Below are 23,108 nucleotides of genomic sequence, written 5' to 3' on the forward strand. Positions count from 1 at the left end.
TTCTCCAAAGAGAGCATAAATAAGAAACAGATTCAACTCTCCGGTGCGTTCGTTGTTTGGCTGCCTCTGCTCGCAGCCATGGGGAAAGGATTCTACATTAGCAAGGCTTTGGGAGTCACGTTGATCATATTTGGTGTTGGAGCTGTGGCCACCATCATCGCTTTGTCAGTTGTTTATTCTCAGGAAAAGTCGAACAATGGGGTTGAGCCCACTAATGGGGAGGTTACACCCACCACAACTGCTTCTACCTCCACCACCCCGACAACCCCAAAGGAACCGTGGGACCACTACAGGCTGCCTGTGTCTTTGGCACCCGTCTCTTACAATGTAACTCTGTGGCCTCGACTGCAGACGAACTCAGATGGCCTCTACATCTTCACAGGACATTCGGCTGTGGTATTCAAGTGTGTGAAGGAGACAGACCTGATCCTCATTCACTCTAACAAGCTTAACCTGACCATGTTTGAAGGACACCATGCCAAACTGACTGGGATAGATGGAGCTACTGCACCCAACTTGATGAAAACCTGGTTGGAGGAGAAGACACAGTACCTTGTAGTTCAGCTTAATAGTAAACTAACCGTTGGAAAGTTTTACGAGCTCTATACCGATTTTGTAGGAGAGTTGTCAGACGATCTGGGAGGATTCTACAGGAGTGAATATTTTGAGGACTCAGTGAAAAAGTAAGCATTGTGTGGCAACTCTTTCACATCTGATTTAATTACACTGAGAACATTATGTCAGGATTACCCAAAGTGATTGTAAGGATAATGGATTTATTGATGAAGGTTTTTAATTTATTGTGTAATAAGTCAAGTAAAACATTCTTAATTTAGGTTACTCTACCAATTTACCGGTAAGGTCAGAAAGCAAGTCTTTGAAATTCAACACGTCTTATCTTTCAAGGTCAACTTTAGTTTGAACCTCAGAAAAAGTCAAATCCGATATAAATCAACTCAGTTGTGACGATAGCTTGTTTTTGTTTTGTTAGAGTTGTAGCCACCACTCAAATGCAGCCAACAGATGCCCGAAAAGCCTTTCCGTGCTTTGATGAGCCTGCGATGAAAGCCATCTTCCACATGACCATTATTCATGCTCATGGAACTGTGGCTCTGGCCAATGCAATGAATTACGGTAAGTGTTCTTCTAGCTTTTTGGACTGTCCGTCTTAGCAATGAACTGTAAATGGACATTTTAAAATACTTGATATTCCTTTCCACATTGTAGTCGTTATCTCTCTCAGTTTACAACAACCACTATCAAAGCTGCATTTAAAACCCAAAAAACAGCTGACAAGCTCAGAATGTTTGTGGTAGTTGAAAGTGCTATGGGATAGCGAAAATATGCAGGGTATGTGCAACTTCAGTTTTCCCTAACCCTTTTTTCGTTTCTCCTTTAGAACCAATAAACGTTACCATCGGAGACCAGTCTCTCAGCCAAACCAGTTTCGAACCAACAGAGATTATGTCCACCTATTTACTGGCTTTTGTAGTCAGTGACTTCACATTTATCGGAACACCTGAAGGTGATAAAGTTCTGGTAAATGCATTCCACTCTTCTCGTTTCTTCCTGTTTTAAGTGTAAACGTTTCCATCAGTGATAATTGTTATTGAGCCAAACATTTATGTTATGTTTCGTCAGCTAAAATGCATTTAGTTAAGGTAAGATCTAGATTAAAGTCACTCTGCCTTTTAAAAATCGAATCAGGGTGAAACATTGTTGTAGTATGCTCTGTACTGCCCTCTAGTGAGCCAAAAAAACAGATGGAGATCCGAGAGCGCTTCTCTTCTCTTCTAGATCAGAATCTGGGCACGCAGAAAAGCCATTGAAGAAGGTCAGGGACTTTACGCTCTTAATAAAACAGGGCCAATCCTGGAGTTCTTTGAAAACTATTATAACTCCAGCTACCCTTTAACCAAATCAGGTAAGACTTTGTGTTCATTTTTGTTTATTTATTTAAATCATATGTTTATAGGTAAATTAATTTTGACTGTCCTTTGCAGACCAGATTGCTCTGCCTGACTTTAGTGCAGGGGCTATGGAAAACTGGGGCCTCATCACCTACAGAGAAACTGCCCTTTTATACAATCCTACAATGTCCTCCAATGGAGATAAGGAATGGGTGGCCACAGTTATATCCCATGAACTGGCTCACATGGTAAGGTCACATCAGGATCTTCAAGGTAGCTTGTTTATTTAGTACCATGTGCAGTTGTGTAAATTTGAATAATGTATCCACAGTGGTTTGGGAACCTGGTGACCATGAAATGGTGGAACGATTTATGGTTAAATGAAGGATTCGCCTCCTACGTTTCCTATCTCGGAGCTGACTCTGCAGAACCTACATGGAACATTGTGAGCCTTAGTTGCTTCACTTTTACCTGTTGACACATATATAAGCAATACTTGATCGATTTAGCTTGGACATGTGTGTGACTTGCCCATTTTTATACAGAAAAATCTCATTGTCCTGAATGAAGTCCATGGTGTGATGGCTGTGGACGCCCTTGCCTCCTCCCATCCACTCTCATCCAAAGAGGAGGATATCATGAGACCTGAGCAAATCAGTGAGCTGTTTGACTCCATTACTTACAGCAAGGTGGAGTCTTGTTTATACTTGGGATCTTTCACATGTTCCAACAAGCAACTGTTATTCAATAAACAGGACTGAAGCACTTACCATATGCTTTTTCTGCAGGGTGCTGCTGTGCTAAGGATGCTTTCAGATTTCCTAACTGAGACTGTCTTTGCCAAAGGACTTAGTGTGAGTATCACACTGTGATTGGATGAGTGGTTAGGAACTGTGATGAAATAAATATTTATGAGCAGTTTCGCAATGCTCAAAGTCAGTTATCCTCATATTCGGTAAAGTTTTCCAAGGCAGTTTCATTTCACTGGACCATGTTTTGCAGAAACATTTCTTCATTTTCCCTGTCAACACACAATCTAACATGCAATAATCCTCCACAGACTTACTTGAATGAGTTTAAGTATGGCAACACTGTCTACAAAGATCTTTGGAGGCATCTTCAAATGGTAATTTAAATATCTGTTTAATTACTGCTTCTTGCCATTCATGTTCATGAATCCTACTGAACCAGTGCTTACATTAACAGGCAGTGGACAGCAATACAAGCTTAGAGGTGCCACACTCTGTGGAGATCATCATGAACCGCTGGATACTACAGATGGGATTTCCTGTGGTCAATATCGACACCAGGAGTGGAAACATTACCCAGAATCACTTTCTACTGGACCCCAAATCAGTTGTGGACAGACCATCTGAATTCAAGTAACTGCAATTAATGTAGAGTGATCACTGATAGACTCTTCTGACTGAAAGTAACCGTGTTATTGAATTGTGCACCATATTTGCTAATCAGATGTATGTATGTTTGTTTGTGGATGTCCATAGGTATGAGTGGTTTGTTCCTATAATGTGGATCAAAAACGGTAAAAATCAGAAACAGCACTGGCTACTCACAAAAACAGGTTCGTCTTTTCAAATAAAACCTTCAAAATGAGGAAAGAATCATTTCGTAAAAGGTTTGTAATATAACGGTTTGTGATGTTGGCCTGGAATAGATACTCACATACCAATGAAAACCACTGGAAATGAGTGGGTGCTGGCCAACACTAACATGTCGGGGTTCTATAGAGTGAACTACGACTCTGCTAACTGGGAGCGCCTCCTTACCCAGCTGGACACCAACCACCAGGTAACCCCCCCCCCCCCCCCCCCCAAACACACACCTACACCTCCTCTCCCGCTCTCTATATCTTTTGATCTGTTCATCCAACTGTGACATACCATTAAAGAATATTATGTTTTTCAACTGTAAAAAATAATTAACGAAAAACCCAATTTTTCTTGCCGTTTAGGAAATTCCTTTGATCAACAGAGCTCAAATTATTGATGATGCTTTTAATCTTGCAAGGTGAGCTCATTACCATTCCATACATTCCATTTCATTTCCAGGTTCATTTTTGAAAGGGACTGTTCTCATTTGTTCTCATTCCTCGTCATTATCCTCTTCAGGGCAAAGATTGTGGAGACCACACTGGCTTTGAGAACTACAAAGTTCCTCCTCAAGGAGAGAGAGTATATGCCTTGGCAGACTACCCGGAGGAACCTGGACTATTTCATCCTCATGTTTGACCGTAGTGAAGTTTATGGACCTATGCAGGTAGATGAACATGACAAAATGACAAATAAATCGTGGACACTTGTGTATGTCCTTTAATCAAATAGAACTGTTTTGTATAACCCTCAGGCTTACATCAAGAAACAAGTCACACCTCTTTTCAACCATTTTAAAAATATCACCAAAAACTGGACAAAAATCCCCGACTCTCATACTGACCAGTAAGAGAAACTATCCATCAGAAGCAAACAGCTTAGAATAACAATGTGTAAAACTTTACATGGAGGTTACATTATCTACGATGCTAAGTAACTACATAGCAATACCTTTAGTGAAAACATTGTTGGTAGTTTGGAATAACTAGGTAATTAAATGTTAACTAAATGTCTACATACTTAAATAGCAGTTCCTATGTTACTATAATGCTGTTACTATAGGTATTGCTGCGTAGTTACATGCCAGTTAATATGACCCTAACGTTAATTATTGTCAAATGCATGACATTTGTTATCGAATTATAAAGACTGCATTTATGTGGCTCAGATAGTAATATAACCGTTGACATGTGCAAGTGTCTGAACAAAATGTTGACTTGCAACATTCCTTAATTCCTCTACTTCTTACCTCCTCAGGTACAACCAAGTCAATGCCATCTCTATGGCATGCAGTACTGGTGTGGAGGGATGTGCCGAGTTGACCACAGGCTGGTACAAACAATGGATGAACAATCCCTTGAATAACCCGTAAGTTGTGCTTACAGACTTTTCTCCAGCCCACGTTGTATACAGAGTGAGAATTATACAATGACAATCGGGGGGGTCAACTTCTTTTCCAGGGCGTGTATCAACCCCCCCGACCTGTTGTTTTTACCTCTTTTGGGGGGGTCCAAGTCTTAATTAGGGGGGGTCAGACCCCTCCAAACCCCCCCGTAATTCGCACCCTTATGTGTAAGTGACTCAGAACATGACTGGCACCATCTAAGCATGTGGTTTGTCTAGGATTCCTCCCAACCTGAGATCCACGGTGTACTGTAGTGCCATAGCAGCAGGAGGGGTGGATGAGTGGGACTTTGGCTGGGACATGTACAAGAATGCCACCATAGCCTCAGAGGCGGACAAGCTGATGTCCGCTCTGTCATGTACAAAAGTGCCATGGCTACTGAACAGGTACATGGCTAGACTTTTCATCTTTATAAAAAAAAAACAATTGTGTTTTTGGTGGCGACAAGCATGGCTTTAATGCTGTTTTATTTTAGGTATTTGGAGTATAGTCTGGATCCAGAAAAAATTCGCAAGCAGGATGCTACTTTTACAATTGTTTATATTGCTGGCAATGTTGTCGGGCAGCCCCTGGCCTGGGACTTTGTCAGAGCTAAATGGGACTTTATATTCAATGAGTGAGTGACATTCAGAAAAATTCAAGATTCCTCCTGTGTGCTTATTGTCCATATCATCATTAACAAATTACGTTTCATGTTTTCTAACTCTCTCCTTTCTCTTCTTCTAGCTATGGTGGAGGTGGACTTTCATTTTCAAGGCTTATCGATGGTGTGACCAGACGTTTCTCAAACGAATTTGATTTAAAACAGGTACATAAAGGTCATTTTGTGGTTTAACTGATTTTACAAATGCTTAATTGTTAATATAGTATGGCCATTAAATTTGTGTGCCTGTCAACTGATTGTGTGCTGACAAGAAGTGTCAACCAGGAGTTCTAACACTTTCTCTTTGTTGCAACACAGTTGCAGCAGTTCAAGGACGAAAACATTGAGGGAGGCTTTGGCTCAGCCACACTGGCATTGGACCAGGCCCTGGAGAGAACCAGAGCTAACAAAGAGTGGGTGACAGAGAACAAGGAGCAGGTGCTTAAGTGGTTCACTGATGAATCTACTTCAGCTGCTTACTAACCGCACTGACTTAAACTAAGATCCCAACTTAAATTATGAACTGACATACTTAATTTGTGGACAATGTTTCATACTTTGACAGTTATATTTCTATTTTATTCCTATTCTATGGAGATGTTGGTTGCATATGAATATGTTTATACATATTATGAATGTAACATTCACCCCAAATTCATTGTATGATTTGTTTTCTCCCAATAAAGTGTTTATATGTAAGATATTAAGTATTTTTTTTTATGAAGATGTTCGTTCACTAAAACTAAGCTATCATTTCTATTGACATTTCTGGGAGAATATTTAAAGTAAAATAATTGAACTTTGTTAAAATACTTAATTATGGAAGCATATGAAGACATTTGCCACATAAAGAGTACAAGAAGGTTAACGTGAAGTATTATATAACATTACTTTCTCTGAAACAACCGCTCCAAAGGCAATTCAAGGTTACTCATTTTTATATTTTTGCTTAATACACATTCTAAAGCAACACCTGATCAGGGCAGCTAAAATCAACAGACTTATTATGAAAGCAGTGAGCAAAAACACAACAACATCAACAGAGTGGTAGGAGAACCAGGGCATTCTGTAGGACTCTGTACGAAGGTGAGCCGCACCTTTGTGTCTCATGACAAACTCAATCCAGAAAATGGCAAGGTCCAAAGGTTCCATTGGCTGGTCCCTGTGCAGCTTGGAGAGTCTCTGCATGTTCATCCTGTAGGAAGGATCGTGAATAATGTCCTGAAGGGCCCGGAGGAAGATGTGTCTGTCCATTGTGAAAATGTCAACCACCTTTGCTGCTCCTCTTACTGACATTTTTGAAAGATTATCAGGTTGATCGAACATCAGGGGAAGTCCTAGTATTGGAACTCCATGGTACATGGCCTCTTGAACTCCATTTGTTCCTCCGTGAGCTATAAACACTCTGGTCTTTGGATGTCCTAGAAGATCATTCTGTGGCATCCAGTCCACTAGTAAGGTATTGTTGCCCAGAGTAGCTGGCCTCTCTCCAGTGTGCCTCCAGATCACCTTCTGGGGAAGTTGGGCAAAAGCAGCAGCTATTTCATCAGCAAGATCCTGGGGAAGTTCTCCTACTAAGGTCCCCAGAGACATTATAATGACTCCGTGCTCTCCCGAACTCTGAACAAACTCCTCCAGGTCTTGAGGAAGGGGCTTAGCAGGTTTACACTGGAACCCTCCCATGTAGATAACATTAGGCATGGTGGGACGAGGGAAATCAAATACAAAGTCAAGTCTCATGAGCCACAAGTCTGCAGCTTGAAATAATGTGAAATAATCAACATCAGGACCAAAAAAGCGGTGGGCTAATGCTGAATAGTGTGGGCCTATATAAACTGCGACTACCAAGTACGACATGCTGTAACTTAGAACATTCCAAACCCTCTGAAGAAAGCTCATTCTGTCTGTTAACTCTAATCCTGGTAATGGAACATAGGAGAGTGGTGAAGGAGCAATAGCAAAATGACCGTCACCCTGGCAGAGCCACCTCACATTGTAAACAAGGGGTAAACTAAGGTAGTGGGCAAGATAGACTCCACCCCCCATAGCAGGGTCTGTCAAAACTAAGTCATACTTTTCATCTCGTAGAGATTGCATCAGTTCTTTGTTCTCAAACATGTGGGTGAGCATTCTGCATACAGTTACATGCATTTTAGTGATTTCTTCCATGGTTTTCAGTTCCAGCATAAAACGAGCCCAGGAAGACTTTCCTCCTCGCTGAATCTCAATTAGATTTGACACAAAATGTTTAGAAAAATCCTCATCAAATCCACCTCCGGTGTCAATGGTAATTGAAGTGTAGAGGGGTGACTCCTTGATGTACCAGCTATCCGAAGATCGCACAACTGTAACATTGTGGCCTCTTGATAGCAGTTCTTCAACAATGACTTTCATATTAATCCAGTGACTGCCATCGACTGGGAATATTAAGACTTTCCCTGCATGGGCGCTGGAGAGAAAGAGGAACAGGAGGGTGATGACAAGATGAATGGAATGCATCCGTATATTGTTCAAGCAGTCCTGAGAAGAAAAAAACAGAGATTTCACACATCTACTACTAAGGATCAAGACAAGCAGTCATAAATGTAATGAGACACCACTAAGTCTTAAAGAAGAACACACATATTTGGTTATTGAATTTTTGTGATCTGAATTTTACTGTTCGAATTTAAGCACCCTGAATTTCTGAACATTACATTTTTGTATCTGAATTTTTTTTAAACATTTTAATAAATTAATATTTTTATTTTAAAGAGGTGAATTCAAAACCAACACATTTGTGGTGTTTAAATTTCAATATTAAGTATTCAATGCCTTTTAAAATTCAAAAAATTATGTAACTGATTTGCTTTCATATCTGTCTACTAATGTTTAAAATGTTGTATGTGCATCCTGTATTATTTCTTCTGCAAACTACTGCCTGCTTACAAGTATATTACATTGCCATTAATATACATAGTCACATTCCTTCTCTGTTATAAGATCTTTTAACATATACATCTGGAACCTGTGGGAAATTTATGAACACTGACTAAGCAGAGACCTTAAAGTTTGTTTGGGGAAGATTGACAGCTATGTGTTCTTTGTAAACAATTATAAGGGATGCATGAGAACAGAATCACTGTGACACAGGTGACAGGTCAGTCCTTTGTTCAAAGTAGTTTAATGAATGATTAACAAGCTCCTTTGATAGTGCACTTAACTATGTCAAATGATTGCAGTATGAGCCTAATATGAATCTAAGGCACATATATCAATATGTGATTACAGATGACAACAGATGTGATGTGGCACATTTGAAGTTTAAATGTGTCTGATTATAAATAACATACAGAAATACAGAATACTAAATAATCTATACTGTGCCCTAAATTGTGCTCAATTGAAGGATTTATAGGAAGATATCTGAACATATGCCAAAATGTTTTCCTTTTAAATCACTCATCTTTAACTTTAGTTTTATAACAAGTCCTACAACATACATATCTAATAACAACTATAAAAGACAGCAGAATAAGGAGCAAAATGGCTAGTAAAAACAAAACTACATCAACAGAGTGGTAGGAGTACCAGGGCATTCTGTAGGACTCTGTACGAAGGTGAGCCGCACCTTTGTGTCTCATGACAAACTCAATCCAGAAGAGAGCCCTGTCCAGTGGCTTCATAGGCTGGTCCCTGTGCAGCCTGGAGAGTCTCTGCATGTTCACCCTGTAGGAAGGCTCATTCAGCACTTCCTTTAAAGCTTCCCCAAACACATCCCTATCTAGTCTGGCAATATCAACAACTTTTGCAACACCCTTCAGTTTCATCCTTGACATGTTGTCTGGTTGGTCAAACATAAGAGGTAGGCCTAACATAGGAACACCATGGTATATAGCCTCAAGAATACCATTGGTTCCTCCGTGAGCTACAAACACTCTGGTCTTTGGATGTCCTAGAAGATCATTCTGTGGCATCCAGTCCACTAGTAAGGTATTGTTGCCCAGAGTAGCTGGCCTCTCTCCAGTGTGCCTCCAGATCACTTTCTGGGGAAGTTGGGCAAAAGCAGCAGCTATTTCATCAGCAAGATCCTGGGGAAGTTCTCCTACTAAGGTCCCTAGAGACATTATAATGACTCCGTGCTCTCCCGAACTCTGAACAAACTCTTCCAGGTCTTGATGAAGGGGCTTAGCAGGTTTACACTGGAACCCTCCCATGTAGATAACATTAGGCATGGTGGGACGAGGGAACTCAAACACAAAGTCAACTCTCATCAGCCATAGGTCAGCAGCTTGAAACAGTGAGAAGTAGTCTATGTCCAGACCAAAGTATCGATGAACCAGTGCTGAATAATGAGGACCCACTATCTGTCTGTAAAGATGAAGCCTCATGACATAAACGAGCAGGTTTCGGACCCTCTGGATGAATGTCATTTTATCTGACAGCTCACCAATAGGAAATGGAACATAGGACAGTGGAGAGGGTGCAATTGCAAAATGAGCTTCACCATGTACAGTCCATCGAACATTAAAAACAAGAGGCACATTTAAATAGTGCGCAAGCACAACACCTCCCCCGTTGGCAGGGTCAGTAAGAACCAAGTCATATTTGCTGTTTTTAATGGACTGCATCAGATCTTCACTCTCAAATATATGGGTAACCATTTCGCATACTTTACGGTGCATATTTGAAAACTGGTCCTTCAGCTCCATGTCCAGACTGAAGCGAGTCCAAGCTGATTCACCTTGTCTCTGTATCTGCACGAGTCTAGAAACAAACAAACTGAAAAACTCCTCTTCACTTCCCCCTGCAATATCAATAGTAATTGCACGATAGTAAGGAGAGTCTTCCTTAATATACCAGCTTTCTGAAGCTCGAATTACTGAAATGCTGTGGCCTCTTGAGTGTAGCTCCTCAACCAGGATCCTCATGTTTACCCAGTGGCTGCCATCATGGGGAAACACTAAAACCTTCCCAGCACCCACAGCTTGCGCAAAGACAATCAAAAGAATGAGCTTGGAGGCGGCTAACAAAACCATATTCAAAATGTTCTTCAGCATACTCAATGGATGTTTTGTTCGAAAGCTGGAGCAAAAAAAGTGACAGTTTGAAAGCTGTTTCGGATGTGTTTCACACATATGTATTTCCTGGTTACGCCTATTACCTCCCACAGCAATTTTTGGATTTCCTGTTCTTTGTACTGTGTTACAAACATGACCAAAAAGTCTGAAGAAAAACAATCCATTAAATATATATTTAAACATCTAATTTCCACTGTTTCAACTTTGCGGTCACATCTTTTGTTGCAGTTCAAAGAATATTAAAGTAAAATAAGACCTATCCCTTTTACAAATATAATTATTGGACAAATAGTGTTATGTATTAAATGGCACCCAGCAGATTACATCACCACATCTTTTGGCAATGACCGATTTAAATTGTTCCTTGACATTTACATTTTAATATTTTATTAAATTATGGTTTTGTAGTTTAAATAACATTCGGGACAAATAAAAGATAATTTGGGATAATTGGGCAAAACTGCTTAATCTGACGAGATGCTATGCAGATTACTTTTTCCCTTTCAGGATAATTGATCTATTCTAGATGATAACAATTAAATTACAAATTTTAAATTAAAATACAATTTACAAAAAGTAAAATTGCAATATTTCATTCAGGTGACTCTAATCTGACTTCACTTTTTGTCCATTGTATGTTAACCGGTATATATATTTTACTATGCACATTATGCTCAATGTAAAAAATGAAACAACAGCTAGTAAAAACACAACAGCTAATAAGAACATCAACAGTGGTAGGAGTACCAGGGCATTCTGTAGGACTCTGTTCGGAGGTGAGATGCACCTTTGTGTCTCATGACAAACTCAATCCAGAAGAGAGCTCTGTCCATGGGTTTCATAGGCTGGTCCCTGTGCAGGAAGGTGGAATGTAAGGCAGGGCTGCCAACTTTTCCAAAAACCTTGGCGTGAGATTTGGTAGCAAATAGTAGTAGAAATGCGTGTGTCACAAGGCGAAACCGTGAGAGTTGGCAGCTCTGGTAAGGGGAGATTCCCTTTCTTTCCAAACTTGTAAGGGTGTAATAACTAGTTTGTGAAAGACCCAGAGAAATACAAATATCCGACAAGGCAAAATCCCGGACGATTTTGGAATCCCTGCCGGACGCATTTTTTAGGTCTCGAAAAGAGGACATGTCCGGGTAAAAGAGGACGTCTGGTCACCCTAAATTATATGAAACGCTGCTCTGCTGCAACAGCGAATGTCGATATATACGAAGACATCCTTTGGTCATACAGGGCAAGGCCGTAGCCATGGAGTCAACATTGGGGGAGGACGAATTACATTTGTTACGATAATTTCGGACAGCGTGGGTGGTTGCTAGTCGTAGCGTAGCACATTTATATTTTTATTTATATTTTTTAAATCAATATATTGGGGGGACGGGGGGAGGGGGGGGGGGGACGACAGGGGACATTTTGACCAGATTTGAATATATTATTTGTAACTGCCAGAGAGTTTTTGTGTTTATTATTTTTAATTAACACATTTTCTTGATTATGTATTTTATGCATACTGTTGAGGTAATGTACATTCGCCCATTATTACTGTCGTTATGTTATTACTGAATGCAAGTGTAGGAATTGGAATGTGTTGCACTGGGGAATTGAATTAGTGACACACACTTGACCAAGCAGGTGGCAGCCACGGCACTCCTGTGTAGCATGATCATATAGCATCAGCATCATTAGTGCTCATTGATAGTTTAAGTTTAAGGTTAAAAGAAAGCTAAAAAAAATGACAACAAGTTTCACCTTCCCTTCGGTTGTGCGGCCAATGAGGTATGTGCATATGTCATTTAAATTTACATTACGTTTAGCTATATGTTTCTTTGTGTAGTGTGTAAATTCATATGTTTTATGTCTTTTTAGTTCTCACGGCAAAGCAAGACCTTGTGTGTTGTACATACACTAAATTGCCAGTAAATAGAATTCTCAAGTTGTCATTGAATCGGAGGGAGCTACATTATTATTACTGCCTTGATACAGGGTCATTCAATTTGTCAGATTGCTCTAAATGTAGCAAGCCGCCGTGATACAGTAGGCTACAGTGTGTTTTTAATGATGCAGTTTAAAAAAGTTTGTAATGTTGACAGACTTGCAAAAGTGGTATCAAAAGTATCAAAAGTAGGCTAGACATTGCATGACAGTATATTATTATTATTAATAATATTATAAGTACTTAAAGACATACAAAATGTAGACAGGCTATTTTGTATACTTACTTACTGCACGATGCATCAGAAAGCGTGGGGAAAAAACGTGTGTGTAACCTCACACAAAAAAAACCTGAAGAAGGTTAGTATACTTTTAAAGCTCGTTCATCTAAGTTAACGCGACTCACAGGTTTTATGTAGGCTAGATTAATCCTAGAAGTAAACTAGATAGGACTGAGGGTGTAAAGGGCAGTGGTAGATTTGTTTTCAAATGTGGGTGGAACATATATTTTTTAAACCGGTTATGCAGCCGTTAAATATTTCTCTGTAAAAAGTGGGAGGGTACAGTTCGACCAAGGTACAAGGTTAAGAAGCACTGTAGGGGATACTGAATTGATTCATTGACCAATCAGAAAACCCACGTTGCACTGCATGTGGTAGGTGTACCAGGCCATTTTATGACAGGACTATTGTACCCAGATAAGACTCAATTTAAATGGTGATAAGGCAACATTTACTTCTGGGTCATGGTTCAGAACTTTGATTAGTTTGTCATGAGGACTGTTGTTTGCCTCGTTACACTTTCAATATTTAGTTGGAGATTCAGTAGGAAGATGGGATACACTACTACATGCTACTAGACATGCATCTACATGTTATTGCCACAGAGAAACTTCGGATATCAGCCTTCTCTCAAAAAGTCTAATGTTGGACTGAGTATAGGATTACCGTACTTAATGCATGCATTTGGTAATTTAACAGGATTGTACAGTGAAATATCAACCCTCTGTTTCCATTTATAATGCAGCTGGGAAGCAGATCTGGTTAACTTATTGCCTGAATGTAAAGGGTGTTGCGAGAAACTTTAACTTCAAGACTTTATGTATGTTAATGTGTAGGCTAGCCCTTAACTGATCTGTTTCCTGTAGGTTCGTGGGCCTGAGAGATAATGGACCTTTATAGGAATACAATCCTCACTAGTAGAGTGGAGCCTCACTAGTTGGAACCACTTTGTAGTTAATCAACATATTTGTAACCAAAAACCAAATCCTTGAAATATAATTTCTTTGTCTGTTCTTTGTCCATCCTTGTGAGCATGGGCAGGTCATTTGGCAGAGAACTAATATTACACCATTGCTGTCAACCTTCTCTGCATACCTGACTAAACTTGGAATGATTTTACCATTGCATCCTGTAAAACTTGATCTTTATTGAACCATAGTGGTCTAATTGTTACATAAGGTGTATACATTGACTTGGAATGAATTCAGATACATTACAATATATCAGTACACCTAAGGCATACATTTACTGTAGGTATTTATGGTTTTACTACAAATTAGCTTGGTTACTGTGCATTTAGTATTGACCTAGTTCATCGTTTTTTTCATTTTGCTTGTAAAATATTTCTTCAAAATACACAGTCAATTTCTGCAAAAAAAGAAGCAATAATGCAAAAGCCAAACAACATCTGATACCGAAAATTATAACAGAAAATTATAATTATAATCTGTCAACATTATAGTTCACAGAAACATATTACTCTGTTAAAAATGTATAGAGTTTTCAAAGTTCAGTGATCAGTGTTGTAAATTTGGGAGGGAGAGCACCCTCAACTAAAATGTTGCAGGTTCAGATCCCTCAGGAAAGTGTCTGCTAAATGTATACATTATTGATAAGAAACAGATTTAAGTACATTATTGTTGACATTTATTCTATTTTTCTTTTAATACATTTCTTAAAACTGATATTTCTTAATATCTGACCAGTGCAACAGGAAGGAAAATTAGCAGTAACATTAAAGTCAACAAGAACACAACAACATCAACAGAGTGGTAGGAGTACCAGGGCATTTTGTAGGAGTCTGTACGGAGGTGAGCCGCACCTTTGTGTCTCATGACAAACTCAATCCAGAAGAGAGCCCTGTCCAGTGGTTTCATAGGCTGGTCCCTGTGCAGCCTGGATAGTCTCTGCATGTTCACCCTGTAGGAAGGCTCATGCAACACTTCCTGTAAGACCTGGAGGAAATTATTATCCTTATCTACTGTGGCTTTTGACAGAATTTTTGCTGCTCCCCTTTTATTCAGACAAATCAGGTTGTCATATTGGTCAAAAAACAAAGGTAGGCCCACAACAGGAACTCCATGGTACATGGCTTCCTGAACTCCATTTGTTCCTCCATAAGCAACAAACACCCTGGTCTTTGGATGTCCTAGAAGATCATTCTGTGTCATCCAGTCCACTAGTAAGGTATTGTTGCCCAGAGTAGCTGGCCTCTCTCCAATGTGCTTCCAGATCACCTTCTGGGGAAGTTTGGCAAAAGCAGCAGCAATCACACTGGTTATGTCTTTTGGAACTTCACTAACAAAAGTCCCCAGAGACATTATAATGACTCCGTGCTCTCCCGAACTCTGAACAAACTCTTCCAGGTCTTGAGGAAGGGGCTTAGCAGGTTTACACTGGAAGCCTCCCATGTAGATAACATTAGGCATGGTGGGACGAGGGAACTCAAACACAAAGTCAACTCTCATCAGCCATAGGTCAGCCCCTTGGAGTAACTCATAAAAATTAACACTTGGATCAAAATATTTATCGCAAACAGCTTGGTATTGAGGAAGGAACAAAAACCTTTGTTGAGCTTCCATGAGCAAACATAAAAGGAAGTTCTTAACTTTTTCTGGGAAGGTCATTCTGTTGTATCTGAAAGCCCCAAATTCATCTTCAAATTGAAGTAAGTAATTAAAACACTACAAACATTCTTGGTTTAAAAGTATTTCAGCATAGGAAATAAATTAAATGTATCTTATATGAGTAGAAGTGGGACATATTTTTGACTAGACAAATAATTGTTGACAATCTTACAGATACAGTACATTATATTGGTTCTGTACCTCAATATTTTTCTTGGTGTAAAATGTCAATACATTACAGAAGAGTATGATAAATGCAGCAATAGTCTGTTTGATTTCTGATCACAAATATAAACTGCTTATCACAAGAGTTGAGTTACTTACGCGTGAATATTTCATGGATGTCAAAGGATCCCAAACTCAGAAGTGCTGTTTGCTTTTGTGTTGGTTTTGTTCTTATCTCACCACAGGTCATAGTCCATTTGGTCAATGGAACAGTTTAAACATTTTTTGTTTTTTTACCTAAATATTGTATTGACTAAGTCAAAAAAGGCTTTCTGTGATCAGTTATTATGTTAATCAGGATAAGAAAAATGAAATTAAGATATGTTGACTCTCTTATAAATATTAGAATAGTTTAAAGAGGTAACACTAACTGCCAACATACCAATACCCCCTTGAACCAAAGGCAGGAGATTGTTTACCCCTCATAAACACCTGGATAAAAATGATGGCGGTTCCAAGTATAAATTATAGTAATTTATTTTCTTATTATCCTACACTCCCCCATAATTTACGATATCTGTGTGAAAGAATTTGATAGAATAAAAAATGTCCAAAGCATATTGTTCCTACAATTTATCATGAAATTCAAAATAGACTAAGTTCTAAAAGAACAATCATCATATTACTTTCATTCATACATAGCGTACCTGCATCCTACACATCTACATTGGCCATGGCTGTAGAAACTGCAAGCACAGTACATAACATACAGTATAGCACATATTTTGTTTATGTCTATCAACATATCTGTATTACACCAACCAAACCTCAGATATCAGAATTTTCAGAGCTGAAAATGTAATTAATTATATGAGACTATATTATGAGCCAACAAAGCTGGTTGTGTATAGGATTGACATAGTAAGAATGGCACTTTGTATCTTTGGCCCAATTTAAGTCTTGCTTCCCACCAGAATGAGTAACTTTGAAATTAACAATGAACAAAATGAAAAGCATTAGTTACTGCTAACTGACTGAGACATGAGTCATAGGAGGTTAACTGATCACAAGAGAGTATATTACATATACACTTACTATTCTTCAAATCTGACACCTCACTGCAATTAGGATTGACGTAGACAGTACAGTAGCCTATTGGAGAATAAAAAAAATTAAAACAAGGTAAAAGTAGTACAAAATTGTTAATGCTCATACAATTATACACAGCATCATTTTTGTTTCTATATACATCCATTAGGAATCATGAATGCGGCTCTCCTAAAATCCAGTTCAGTGAAATTCAATGAAAAATTATAAAGTGAGGTTTCACCTTCATATCAGCATTCTGAGTAGAACCATAGTGCAGTTTGCTCAAATATGTTGGTTTATGTAAGACCTTAGCTATTTCCTCCAGTGTGGTCGGGGACAATGATACTGGCCCACTTGTAGATGACCGGGATGAAAAGCAGAGCCGAGCCAAGGACTGACACCAGCAGAAAGGTCCACAGGAACACCCTGTCGAGAACTTGTGCCACAAACTTCCAGTCCTGTACCACCTGCATAAAAAGTCAAACAAATATGTTTTGAATTGTGTTACCCTGTATCTGAGTTCATACTCAAGAGTATCAAGACTTGCAATTACATTTGTTGATCTGAAGATGGAGTCAAGTTCAGTATATGTCAGCTCAAAGACAGAAAACAATCATGGACATTTTGTTATGCAACAAAGAGAAAATGCTATGGATTTTTGAAAAATGAAAAACGGAGTTGTTACCAGAATATAAATGTGGGGACATTTGATTTATCTAATGTCAGCAAAGTGCCTCACCTCTCTGACCTGGTTCTCCTTGACCACATGCATGGTGATATAACGAATAGAGTCCAGCGCTGCCTGCAGGTTATTCCTCGAGGTCAGTGGATGGTTGTTGTCTAGGTTGGTGTCCATCACCCCGACCCCTACCACTCTTCCTCCTATCAGTCCCCCTCTAGCAGCCCCAGGGCAGGCATAGCGGTCCACGTGGCTACGCATGCATAGCAGCTTGGGCAGCCGATGCAGAAAAATGCGACGCACCCAGGGCGCCATGCCGTGGTGGGTGGAGGGGGAGCGGTGGTGGATGTTGATGGCGAAGACGGTGATGACAATGGAGAGGGTGACGAAGATCATGGTGAAGACCAGGTACTCTCCGATGAGGGGAATCACCTTCGAGGAGGAGGGGATGATCTCTTCGATGACCAGCAGGAAAACAGTGAGGGAGACCAGCACAGAGGTGCAGAGGGAGATCTTTTCCCCGCCGTTGGAGGGTAGGTAGAAGACCAGGATGGTGAGGAAGGACAGGCCAATGCAGGGGATAATGAGGAAGAGGGTGTAGAAGAGTGGCATTCTGCGGATGATGAAGGAGTACGTGATGAAAGGGTAGGAGCAGCTGTCGTCTGTCCTAAAATTACGACTGCCGGTGGCTTTCACAATCTCCCATTCGCCATTGTCAAAGTAGTCCCGCTTGTCCACATGGAAGTCCTCCAGGAGGATGTCCACCTAGGATCATCAAGGATAAACCTAATCATAAATATTTCTACTTCAAATATGTAATAGTAAATAAACAATGATTATCAGTCAATAATTGTGCAGTGTCGATCTAGTCAGTACAGTGTCTCACACCTGAGAGCCATCGTAGGTCCAAGAGCCAAACTTCATGGAGCAGTTCTGGAGGTCAAAGGGGAAAAAGGTGACGTCTATGGTACAGGCTGACTTGTAATTGGCCGGTGGTGTCCATACAATGGTTCCATCATATCTGACCACAGCCTTGGTAACAGTGCCTTCAAAACAACCATCTGCACTGCAAGAGGAAACAAAACAATACATGTTACATACATGTATTAATCCATATCAAAACCCCTAATAATTAGATTTTTGATTTGGTAGTGTTCATCATCGATAACATTAAGATGCAGCAGCACCAGATATCTGTTTATGCTGATCAATGAAAACCTTTTGTTGTCACTCACTTGTCATAGAGTACAATGTCAGGGATCCAGATAGAGTTGGAGGGAACTCGGATGCTTGTGATGCCCATGTAGTCTTCAGGCTTCCAGCGTAGCTTCATGTCCACCCACTCCTGGACACAGAAAAAGGTACCAACCAGCTCCTTTAGTTTTCAATGTCAACTTTGTTATTTGACATGAGAGCATTTGACAGGAGTCCCGTGTGAAAAAGAGATCGAGTAGCCTTAACCATTTTCACATAGATTCTGACACAGTTGCTGTATAGAAGGAGAGAACAGACCCTCATTGCTTTGCCCTTTAACAGGCCAGCTGTGATGGATAGATGTGGCTATGGTTGCTGCTGGTCCTCTCTCTCTCTCTCTCTCTCTCTCTCTCTCTCTCTCTCTCTCTCTCTCTCTCTCTCTTGCCTCATTTGCATGGTGCTGTTTGTCACTGTGGCAGGCAACATGTACCCTGCAGACTAAGATTAAGTTGTTGGGGGGGGGGGGGGGGGGGGCATAGGAGAGGGCTGTGGGCAGGTGATTTAAAGGCTGTGAGCATCCATTAAAATACCAGCTAGTAGAGTAGGGCCTGAGTGGATTGGGACTAAATGGTGTGTTGCCTCGACTAATAACTGTACTCAATGCCCTGCTTCTGTATGTGGTGTAGTAAAATCAGTTTGGCTTGTGTTCTAACCATGTGGCATAATACTTTCCTGTTTCATCCACACATTGGTTGTCATCAGCTGGTTCTTTTCATCCTGTGTGGTAAAGCAAACACACTGTCATGCCAATGCCAAGTTCGAATAAACAGGAACATGAACATTTGTTTTGGACCATCAGCTCAATAAGCTTTAGATCTCTGTAAGATACTGTAAGTCGCTCTGGATAAGAGCGTCTGCTAAATGTAAAATGTATCTCTTATTGAGAGACTTGTTGCTCTTGTTGGTTAGTTGTAGGCCTAACTGATTTTAAATGATTGTACTCGCTGTGAAATATATTATTGTTGCTTGCTTTTTACAGGTACACTCTTGCACTTTTGAGGTTCATGTTGTTTAATTGTAACTTGTTTAACTACAGGCTCGTATGGTTCTTGCCTTTGGCTCTTATTTGGTTTTTCACAATGTATGCTTCATGTTTTGGCTACCCACAATGTTTGGAGCTATCTCGTTGTTATGATCAGTGACCTATGCACTTTTGTGAAGCTCTCTCTTGGAAGTCGCTTTGGATAAAAGCGTCTGATAAATGAATAAATGTAAATAATTGTATGTGGAGTATGCTGCATGTTTAGCACATAAGCCACACCACTGTAGCCTATACCTGTATGACATTCGTCCTCTGTCTGCACTCACCACATCTACTAGCTGGGAGATTGCTAGTCCAAATTTGACCCGCACCGTTCCATTGAGGTATTCCACTGGTCTCACCCATTTCTGGTAGTTTCTGAAGAGGTGCTTGAACAACTTGTCTTCAGTCTTGGCATAAGAAGACAACTTGGGGATTCCTTAAGTAGATTGTAAACCAGAAAGAGAACACTTGGATTTTTTTTATAAGACCATCAATCTCTCAACAAAACATGATGCAAATCAATCAACCTATACTTCTCAGGTGTGCCAACTGAAAAAAGCTGAACATTTTATTTTAATGTTTGATAACCGTTTTCAGTTTCGCTGGATGGAATTTTCGTATTTTGTAAGACTTTATTTGCTGAGGAGTGTTGTTATTTGCTGAGGAGTGTTGAATGTCTGTATCACTCAAGCATGGCTATCAATACACTGTGGGAAGTATTGATTCATCCTCCAGCATAATTTGAGTAATTAAATCTATCACCTGGATGCCATTCAGCTCTATTAAACTTCTGTGTTCTCATATATGAGAGCTTGCTGCTATCGATTTAATAAGGCTCACTTGCCGTTCAGCCTACCCTATTCAACGACTCAATCACAAAGTTGGCAGAATAATCGTTGACAGTAGGCCTACTGTTATTTGTTTGGGATTTCAACAAGTGTCAAGCAGATAGTGTTTGGTTATGTGACTACCAGTCTTTACAAGGCTGATTCCTGTTAGATATTTTGATTGGTCCCTTGCTGTAAACCCTATTGGTCCCTCTAACCTTCTAACTGAATTTGCCTCTTAGAGTTTCCACTCAAAGGTAATGAGGTTTACTTTTCATAACTACATCACAGAATGACCTGATCTAGTGGCACACGTGATTCATGTGTCTGTCAGTGGAGGGGTTCAGTGTATTTTAAGGGCTCTGTCACATGCTCCATATATTAGGTACAGTATTTCCTGTATTGTGTGATAAGGGCTCTAAAGGGCTTGGATGAGAGAACTATTGTGGGAAGTCTTTTTTATTGTGAGAAAGCAGTAAGGGTGAATCTTTTGTCCTTGTGTGTCAAGGACATTACCCCCCCACCCCAGGGGTGGGTTTAGAGAGAGACTGCTGGTACACCTTTACCATTACATCATTTAGTCTTCAGTATGCTAGATATCTGCTGACAGAGAATCGCTCTGGCCAGCCTTTACAAATGCATGGCAAACTACCTATAAGAAGAGCAGGGTTTGTTTAAAAGATTTGACAGAGAATCGCTGCATCTTTGCTAAAGCAGGTTTGCAGCTCATTGGAGATAAGGAGAAATGTAGATTGCATTGTACGGTGTCGTAAAATTTCTTGCAGCCTCACTCTAAATGATCGCCTCATAAGATGTTTATGAGTGTTTTTTTAAATGGGAGTCGTCAATTCTCCTAGGGGGTGATAGAGTCTGAGCAGGGCTGACCACAGCAGATGACCCAGTCATCTTCTCAGGATTGGGATCAATATGAATGTCCTTGCACCAATAGCCCCGACAACAGCAGATTTATCATCCTCACACCTTCTCTCCCACGCTGAGCTGCTGTGGAACCTGCACAAAGTACTGCTGACTTACCTCCTCTCGTTCATTTTTTATTTCAACTTTGGTGTAAATCGAGGGAATACAGCATTCTCCATTTAGAGTATGTCCCAATTACGTAAACTGCTCACGGCACACAGGGGGTATAAGCTAGAGTGATGCAGTATTGGTCTCAGTAAATATGAATATGCATAAATTGGTCACTCTCAATTGATCAGGCTTATCATTAACTATCTGTGGTCCCACTATCACATCCTAACTATAACATCCTCCAGACCGTCACCCCCCCTCCCTCCCCCCGTGCCCTGCCTCAACCCATCTCCTCATCTGTCTAGGTAGATCGAAGCTAGATTGACCACACTCATTCAGAGTGTGACAGCGTCCCCCGAAGCAAGGGATGAAGGTGTTCTTGGTTATCCTCTGTGGCTCCAGGGGGTAGGACCACCTGCTGCATAGGACTTACCCAGTGTGTGGCAGAGGTGGGAACAGCACAGCAAGAGAGTGAGCGTGGTGGCAGCCTCCCCTGCCCTCTGCATGGTATCAGAGCTGGCACCCGATCCACACAGCCATGGGGCACACCCTCAGGCAGCCAGAATCATCACAGAGCTCCAGCCTCAAACAGACACAAAGCAAAGCATCCACACTGAGGTAGAATTCCCTTTCTGGACTCGTACACAAAGACTGACAGTCTTTTTTCGTGCAAACATGCATGGTTAAGCTTACTCCACACAACACATTATTTACACATTTTTCTCAGCTATGGATGTAGGCTTACTCGGATAAATACTGTATTTTTTAACCTAAAATACAAGCATGCCCACAGCCCTCACCTCACCTTACTGAGAACGCACAAACAAAATCCAAATGTAAACATGCTGAACACAGCCCTGTTCTTTGTCTTTCCTTTTTGTGAGCAACAGTATTGAATCTAACCTGTCTAGAGCATGTGGATAAAGTCTGTATTGTCAGGCAGGCAGACAGCGGTATTCCTCCATTCCACGCAGGTCCGCTCGCCTACCTCAGCCAGACAGACGCTGCTTGATTCCCTGCTCTAAATGAGCGGCAGGCAGCACACACTCTTCTCCTCCTCCTCCTCCCTACATGTTCTCCATTCTCCTCCTCCCTCCACCTTCTCCTTTCTTCTCAGCCACCCCCCCCATACACACACACACTCCCTGGAGAGTCTGATCACTAATCACCATCAAAATGCTCCCCAACTCCCAGCACCCAGTCTCGCCACAGCCCAGAGAACACACCGATAATGAGCCCCTTCCACAGCAATCCTCCCGCCACTGTCTACAGTACTGGGCTGTCGTCACTCCCTATTGTCCTCCATTGCTATTCCCAGCCAGTCGTAAGACACAACGCTGCCTCACCACTACTGCTCCTCACCACTGCCTCACCACTGCTGCTAGACAGTAGATACAGGTGTGTGGTATATGGTACATTTTTACTGTGGCAACACACAGCATATGTGCATTTAACTGTTGTGGAAATGATCTCTCTTGTTTATGGTGGCAATACCTTCTGAACCTCTAGAATTGGAGACATCTCTGTGAAGAAAAAATCGATCTCTCCCGTCTGATCCCTGGATCAGGGG

The 23,108-nt window shown here is 40.7% G+C and overlaps 2 protein-coding genes and 3 pseudogenes across 2 annotated transcripts; 1 reads left to right on the top strand and 4 right to left on the bottom strand.

Annotated features, from left to right (window-relative positions):
- The first annotated feature begins 78 nt into the window (after window positions 1-78).
- Window positions 79-6,261, top strand: LOC136955228 (aminopeptidase N-like). Its single transcript, XM_067248887.1, has 20 exons — window positions 79-683; window positions 992-1,134; window positions 1,400-1,539; window positions 1,798-1,924; window positions 2,004-2,158; window positions 2,242-2,355; window positions 2,456-2,599; window positions 2,699-2,764; window positions 2,971-3,036; window positions 3,117-3,292; window positions 3,416-3,492; window positions 3,586-3,719; window positions 3,883-3,938; window positions 4,040-4,187; window positions 4,275-4,366; window positions 4,778-4,888; window positions 5,144-5,311; window positions 5,401-5,541; window positions 5,652-5,733; window positions 5,887-6,261. The coding sequence occupies exons 1-20, from the start codon at window positions 79-81 to the stop codon at window positions 6,049-6,051; spliced, it is 2,910 nt and encodes a 969-aa protein (XP_067104988.1). The 3' UTR covers window positions 6,052-6,261.
- A 222-nt stretch (window positions 6,262-6,483) lies between these two features.
- LOC136955105 (UDP-glucuronosyltransferase 2A1 pseudogene) lies at window positions 6,484-12,944 on the bottom strand (annotated as a pseudogene).
- On the bottom strand, window positions 8,754-10,493 carry LOC136955106 (UDP-glucuronosyltransferase 2C1 pseudogene; annotated as a pseudogene).
- A 1,591-nt stretch (window positions 12,945-14,535) lies between the features above and the next one.
- On the bottom strand, window positions 14,536-15,471 carry LOC136955107 (UDP-glucuronosyltransferase 2C1 pseudogene; annotated as a pseudogene).
- Window positions 15,472-17,033: 1,562 nt separating this feature from the next.
- On the bottom strand, window positions 17,034-22,044 carry chrna5 (cholinergic receptor, nicotinic, alpha 5). The gene is made up of 7 exons (XM_067249459.1): window positions 21,972-22,044; window positions 19,967-20,118; window positions 19,334-19,375; window positions 18,640-18,752; window positions 18,293-18,470; window positions 17,465-18,169; window positions 17,034-17,192 (listed from the first exon to the last, which is right to left on the bottom strand). The coding sequence occupies exons 1-7, from the start codon at window positions 22,042-22,044 to the stop codon at window positions 17,034-17,036; spliced, it is 1,422 nt and encodes a 473-aa protein (XP_067105560.1).
- Between the last annotated feature and the right edge of the window lie 1,064 nt (window positions 22,045-23,108).

This window comes from Osmerus mordax, chromosome 13, assembly GCF_038355195.1.
Source record: "Osmerus mordax isolate fOsmMor3 chromosome 13, fOsmMor3.pri, whole genome shotgun sequence".
In the NCBI taxonomy this organism is placed as follows: Eukaryota; Metazoa; Chordata; class Actinopteri; order Osmeriformes; family Osmeridae; genus Osmerus; species Osmerus mordax.

Coding starts and splice junctions, on each gene's coding strand:
- LOC136955228 (XM_067248887.1), top strand. CDS start 79: ATGGGGAAAGGATTCTACATTAGCAAGGCTTTGGGAGTCACGTTGATC. Junction 1,925..2,003: donor CTACCCTTTAACCAAATCAG/GTAAGACTTTGT, acceptor TGTCCTTTGCAG/ACCAGATTGCTCTGCCTGAC. Junction 4,188..4,274: donor AAGTTTATGGACCTATGCAG/GTAGATGAACAT, acceptor TATAACCCTCAG/GCTTACATCAAGAAACAAGT.
- chrna5 (XM_067249459.1), bottom strand. CDS start 22,044: ATGCAGAGGGCAGGGGAGGCTGCCACCACGCTCACTCTCTTGCTGTGC. Junction 19,376..19,966: donor TCTCCCAGCTAGTAGATGTG/GTGAGTGCAGAC, acceptor TTTACCACACAG/GATGAAAAGAACCAGCTGAT. Junction 17,193..17,464: donor AGGAGAACCAGGTCAGAGAG/GTGAGGCACTTT, acceptor CTTTTTATGCAG/GTGGTACAGGACTGGAAGTT.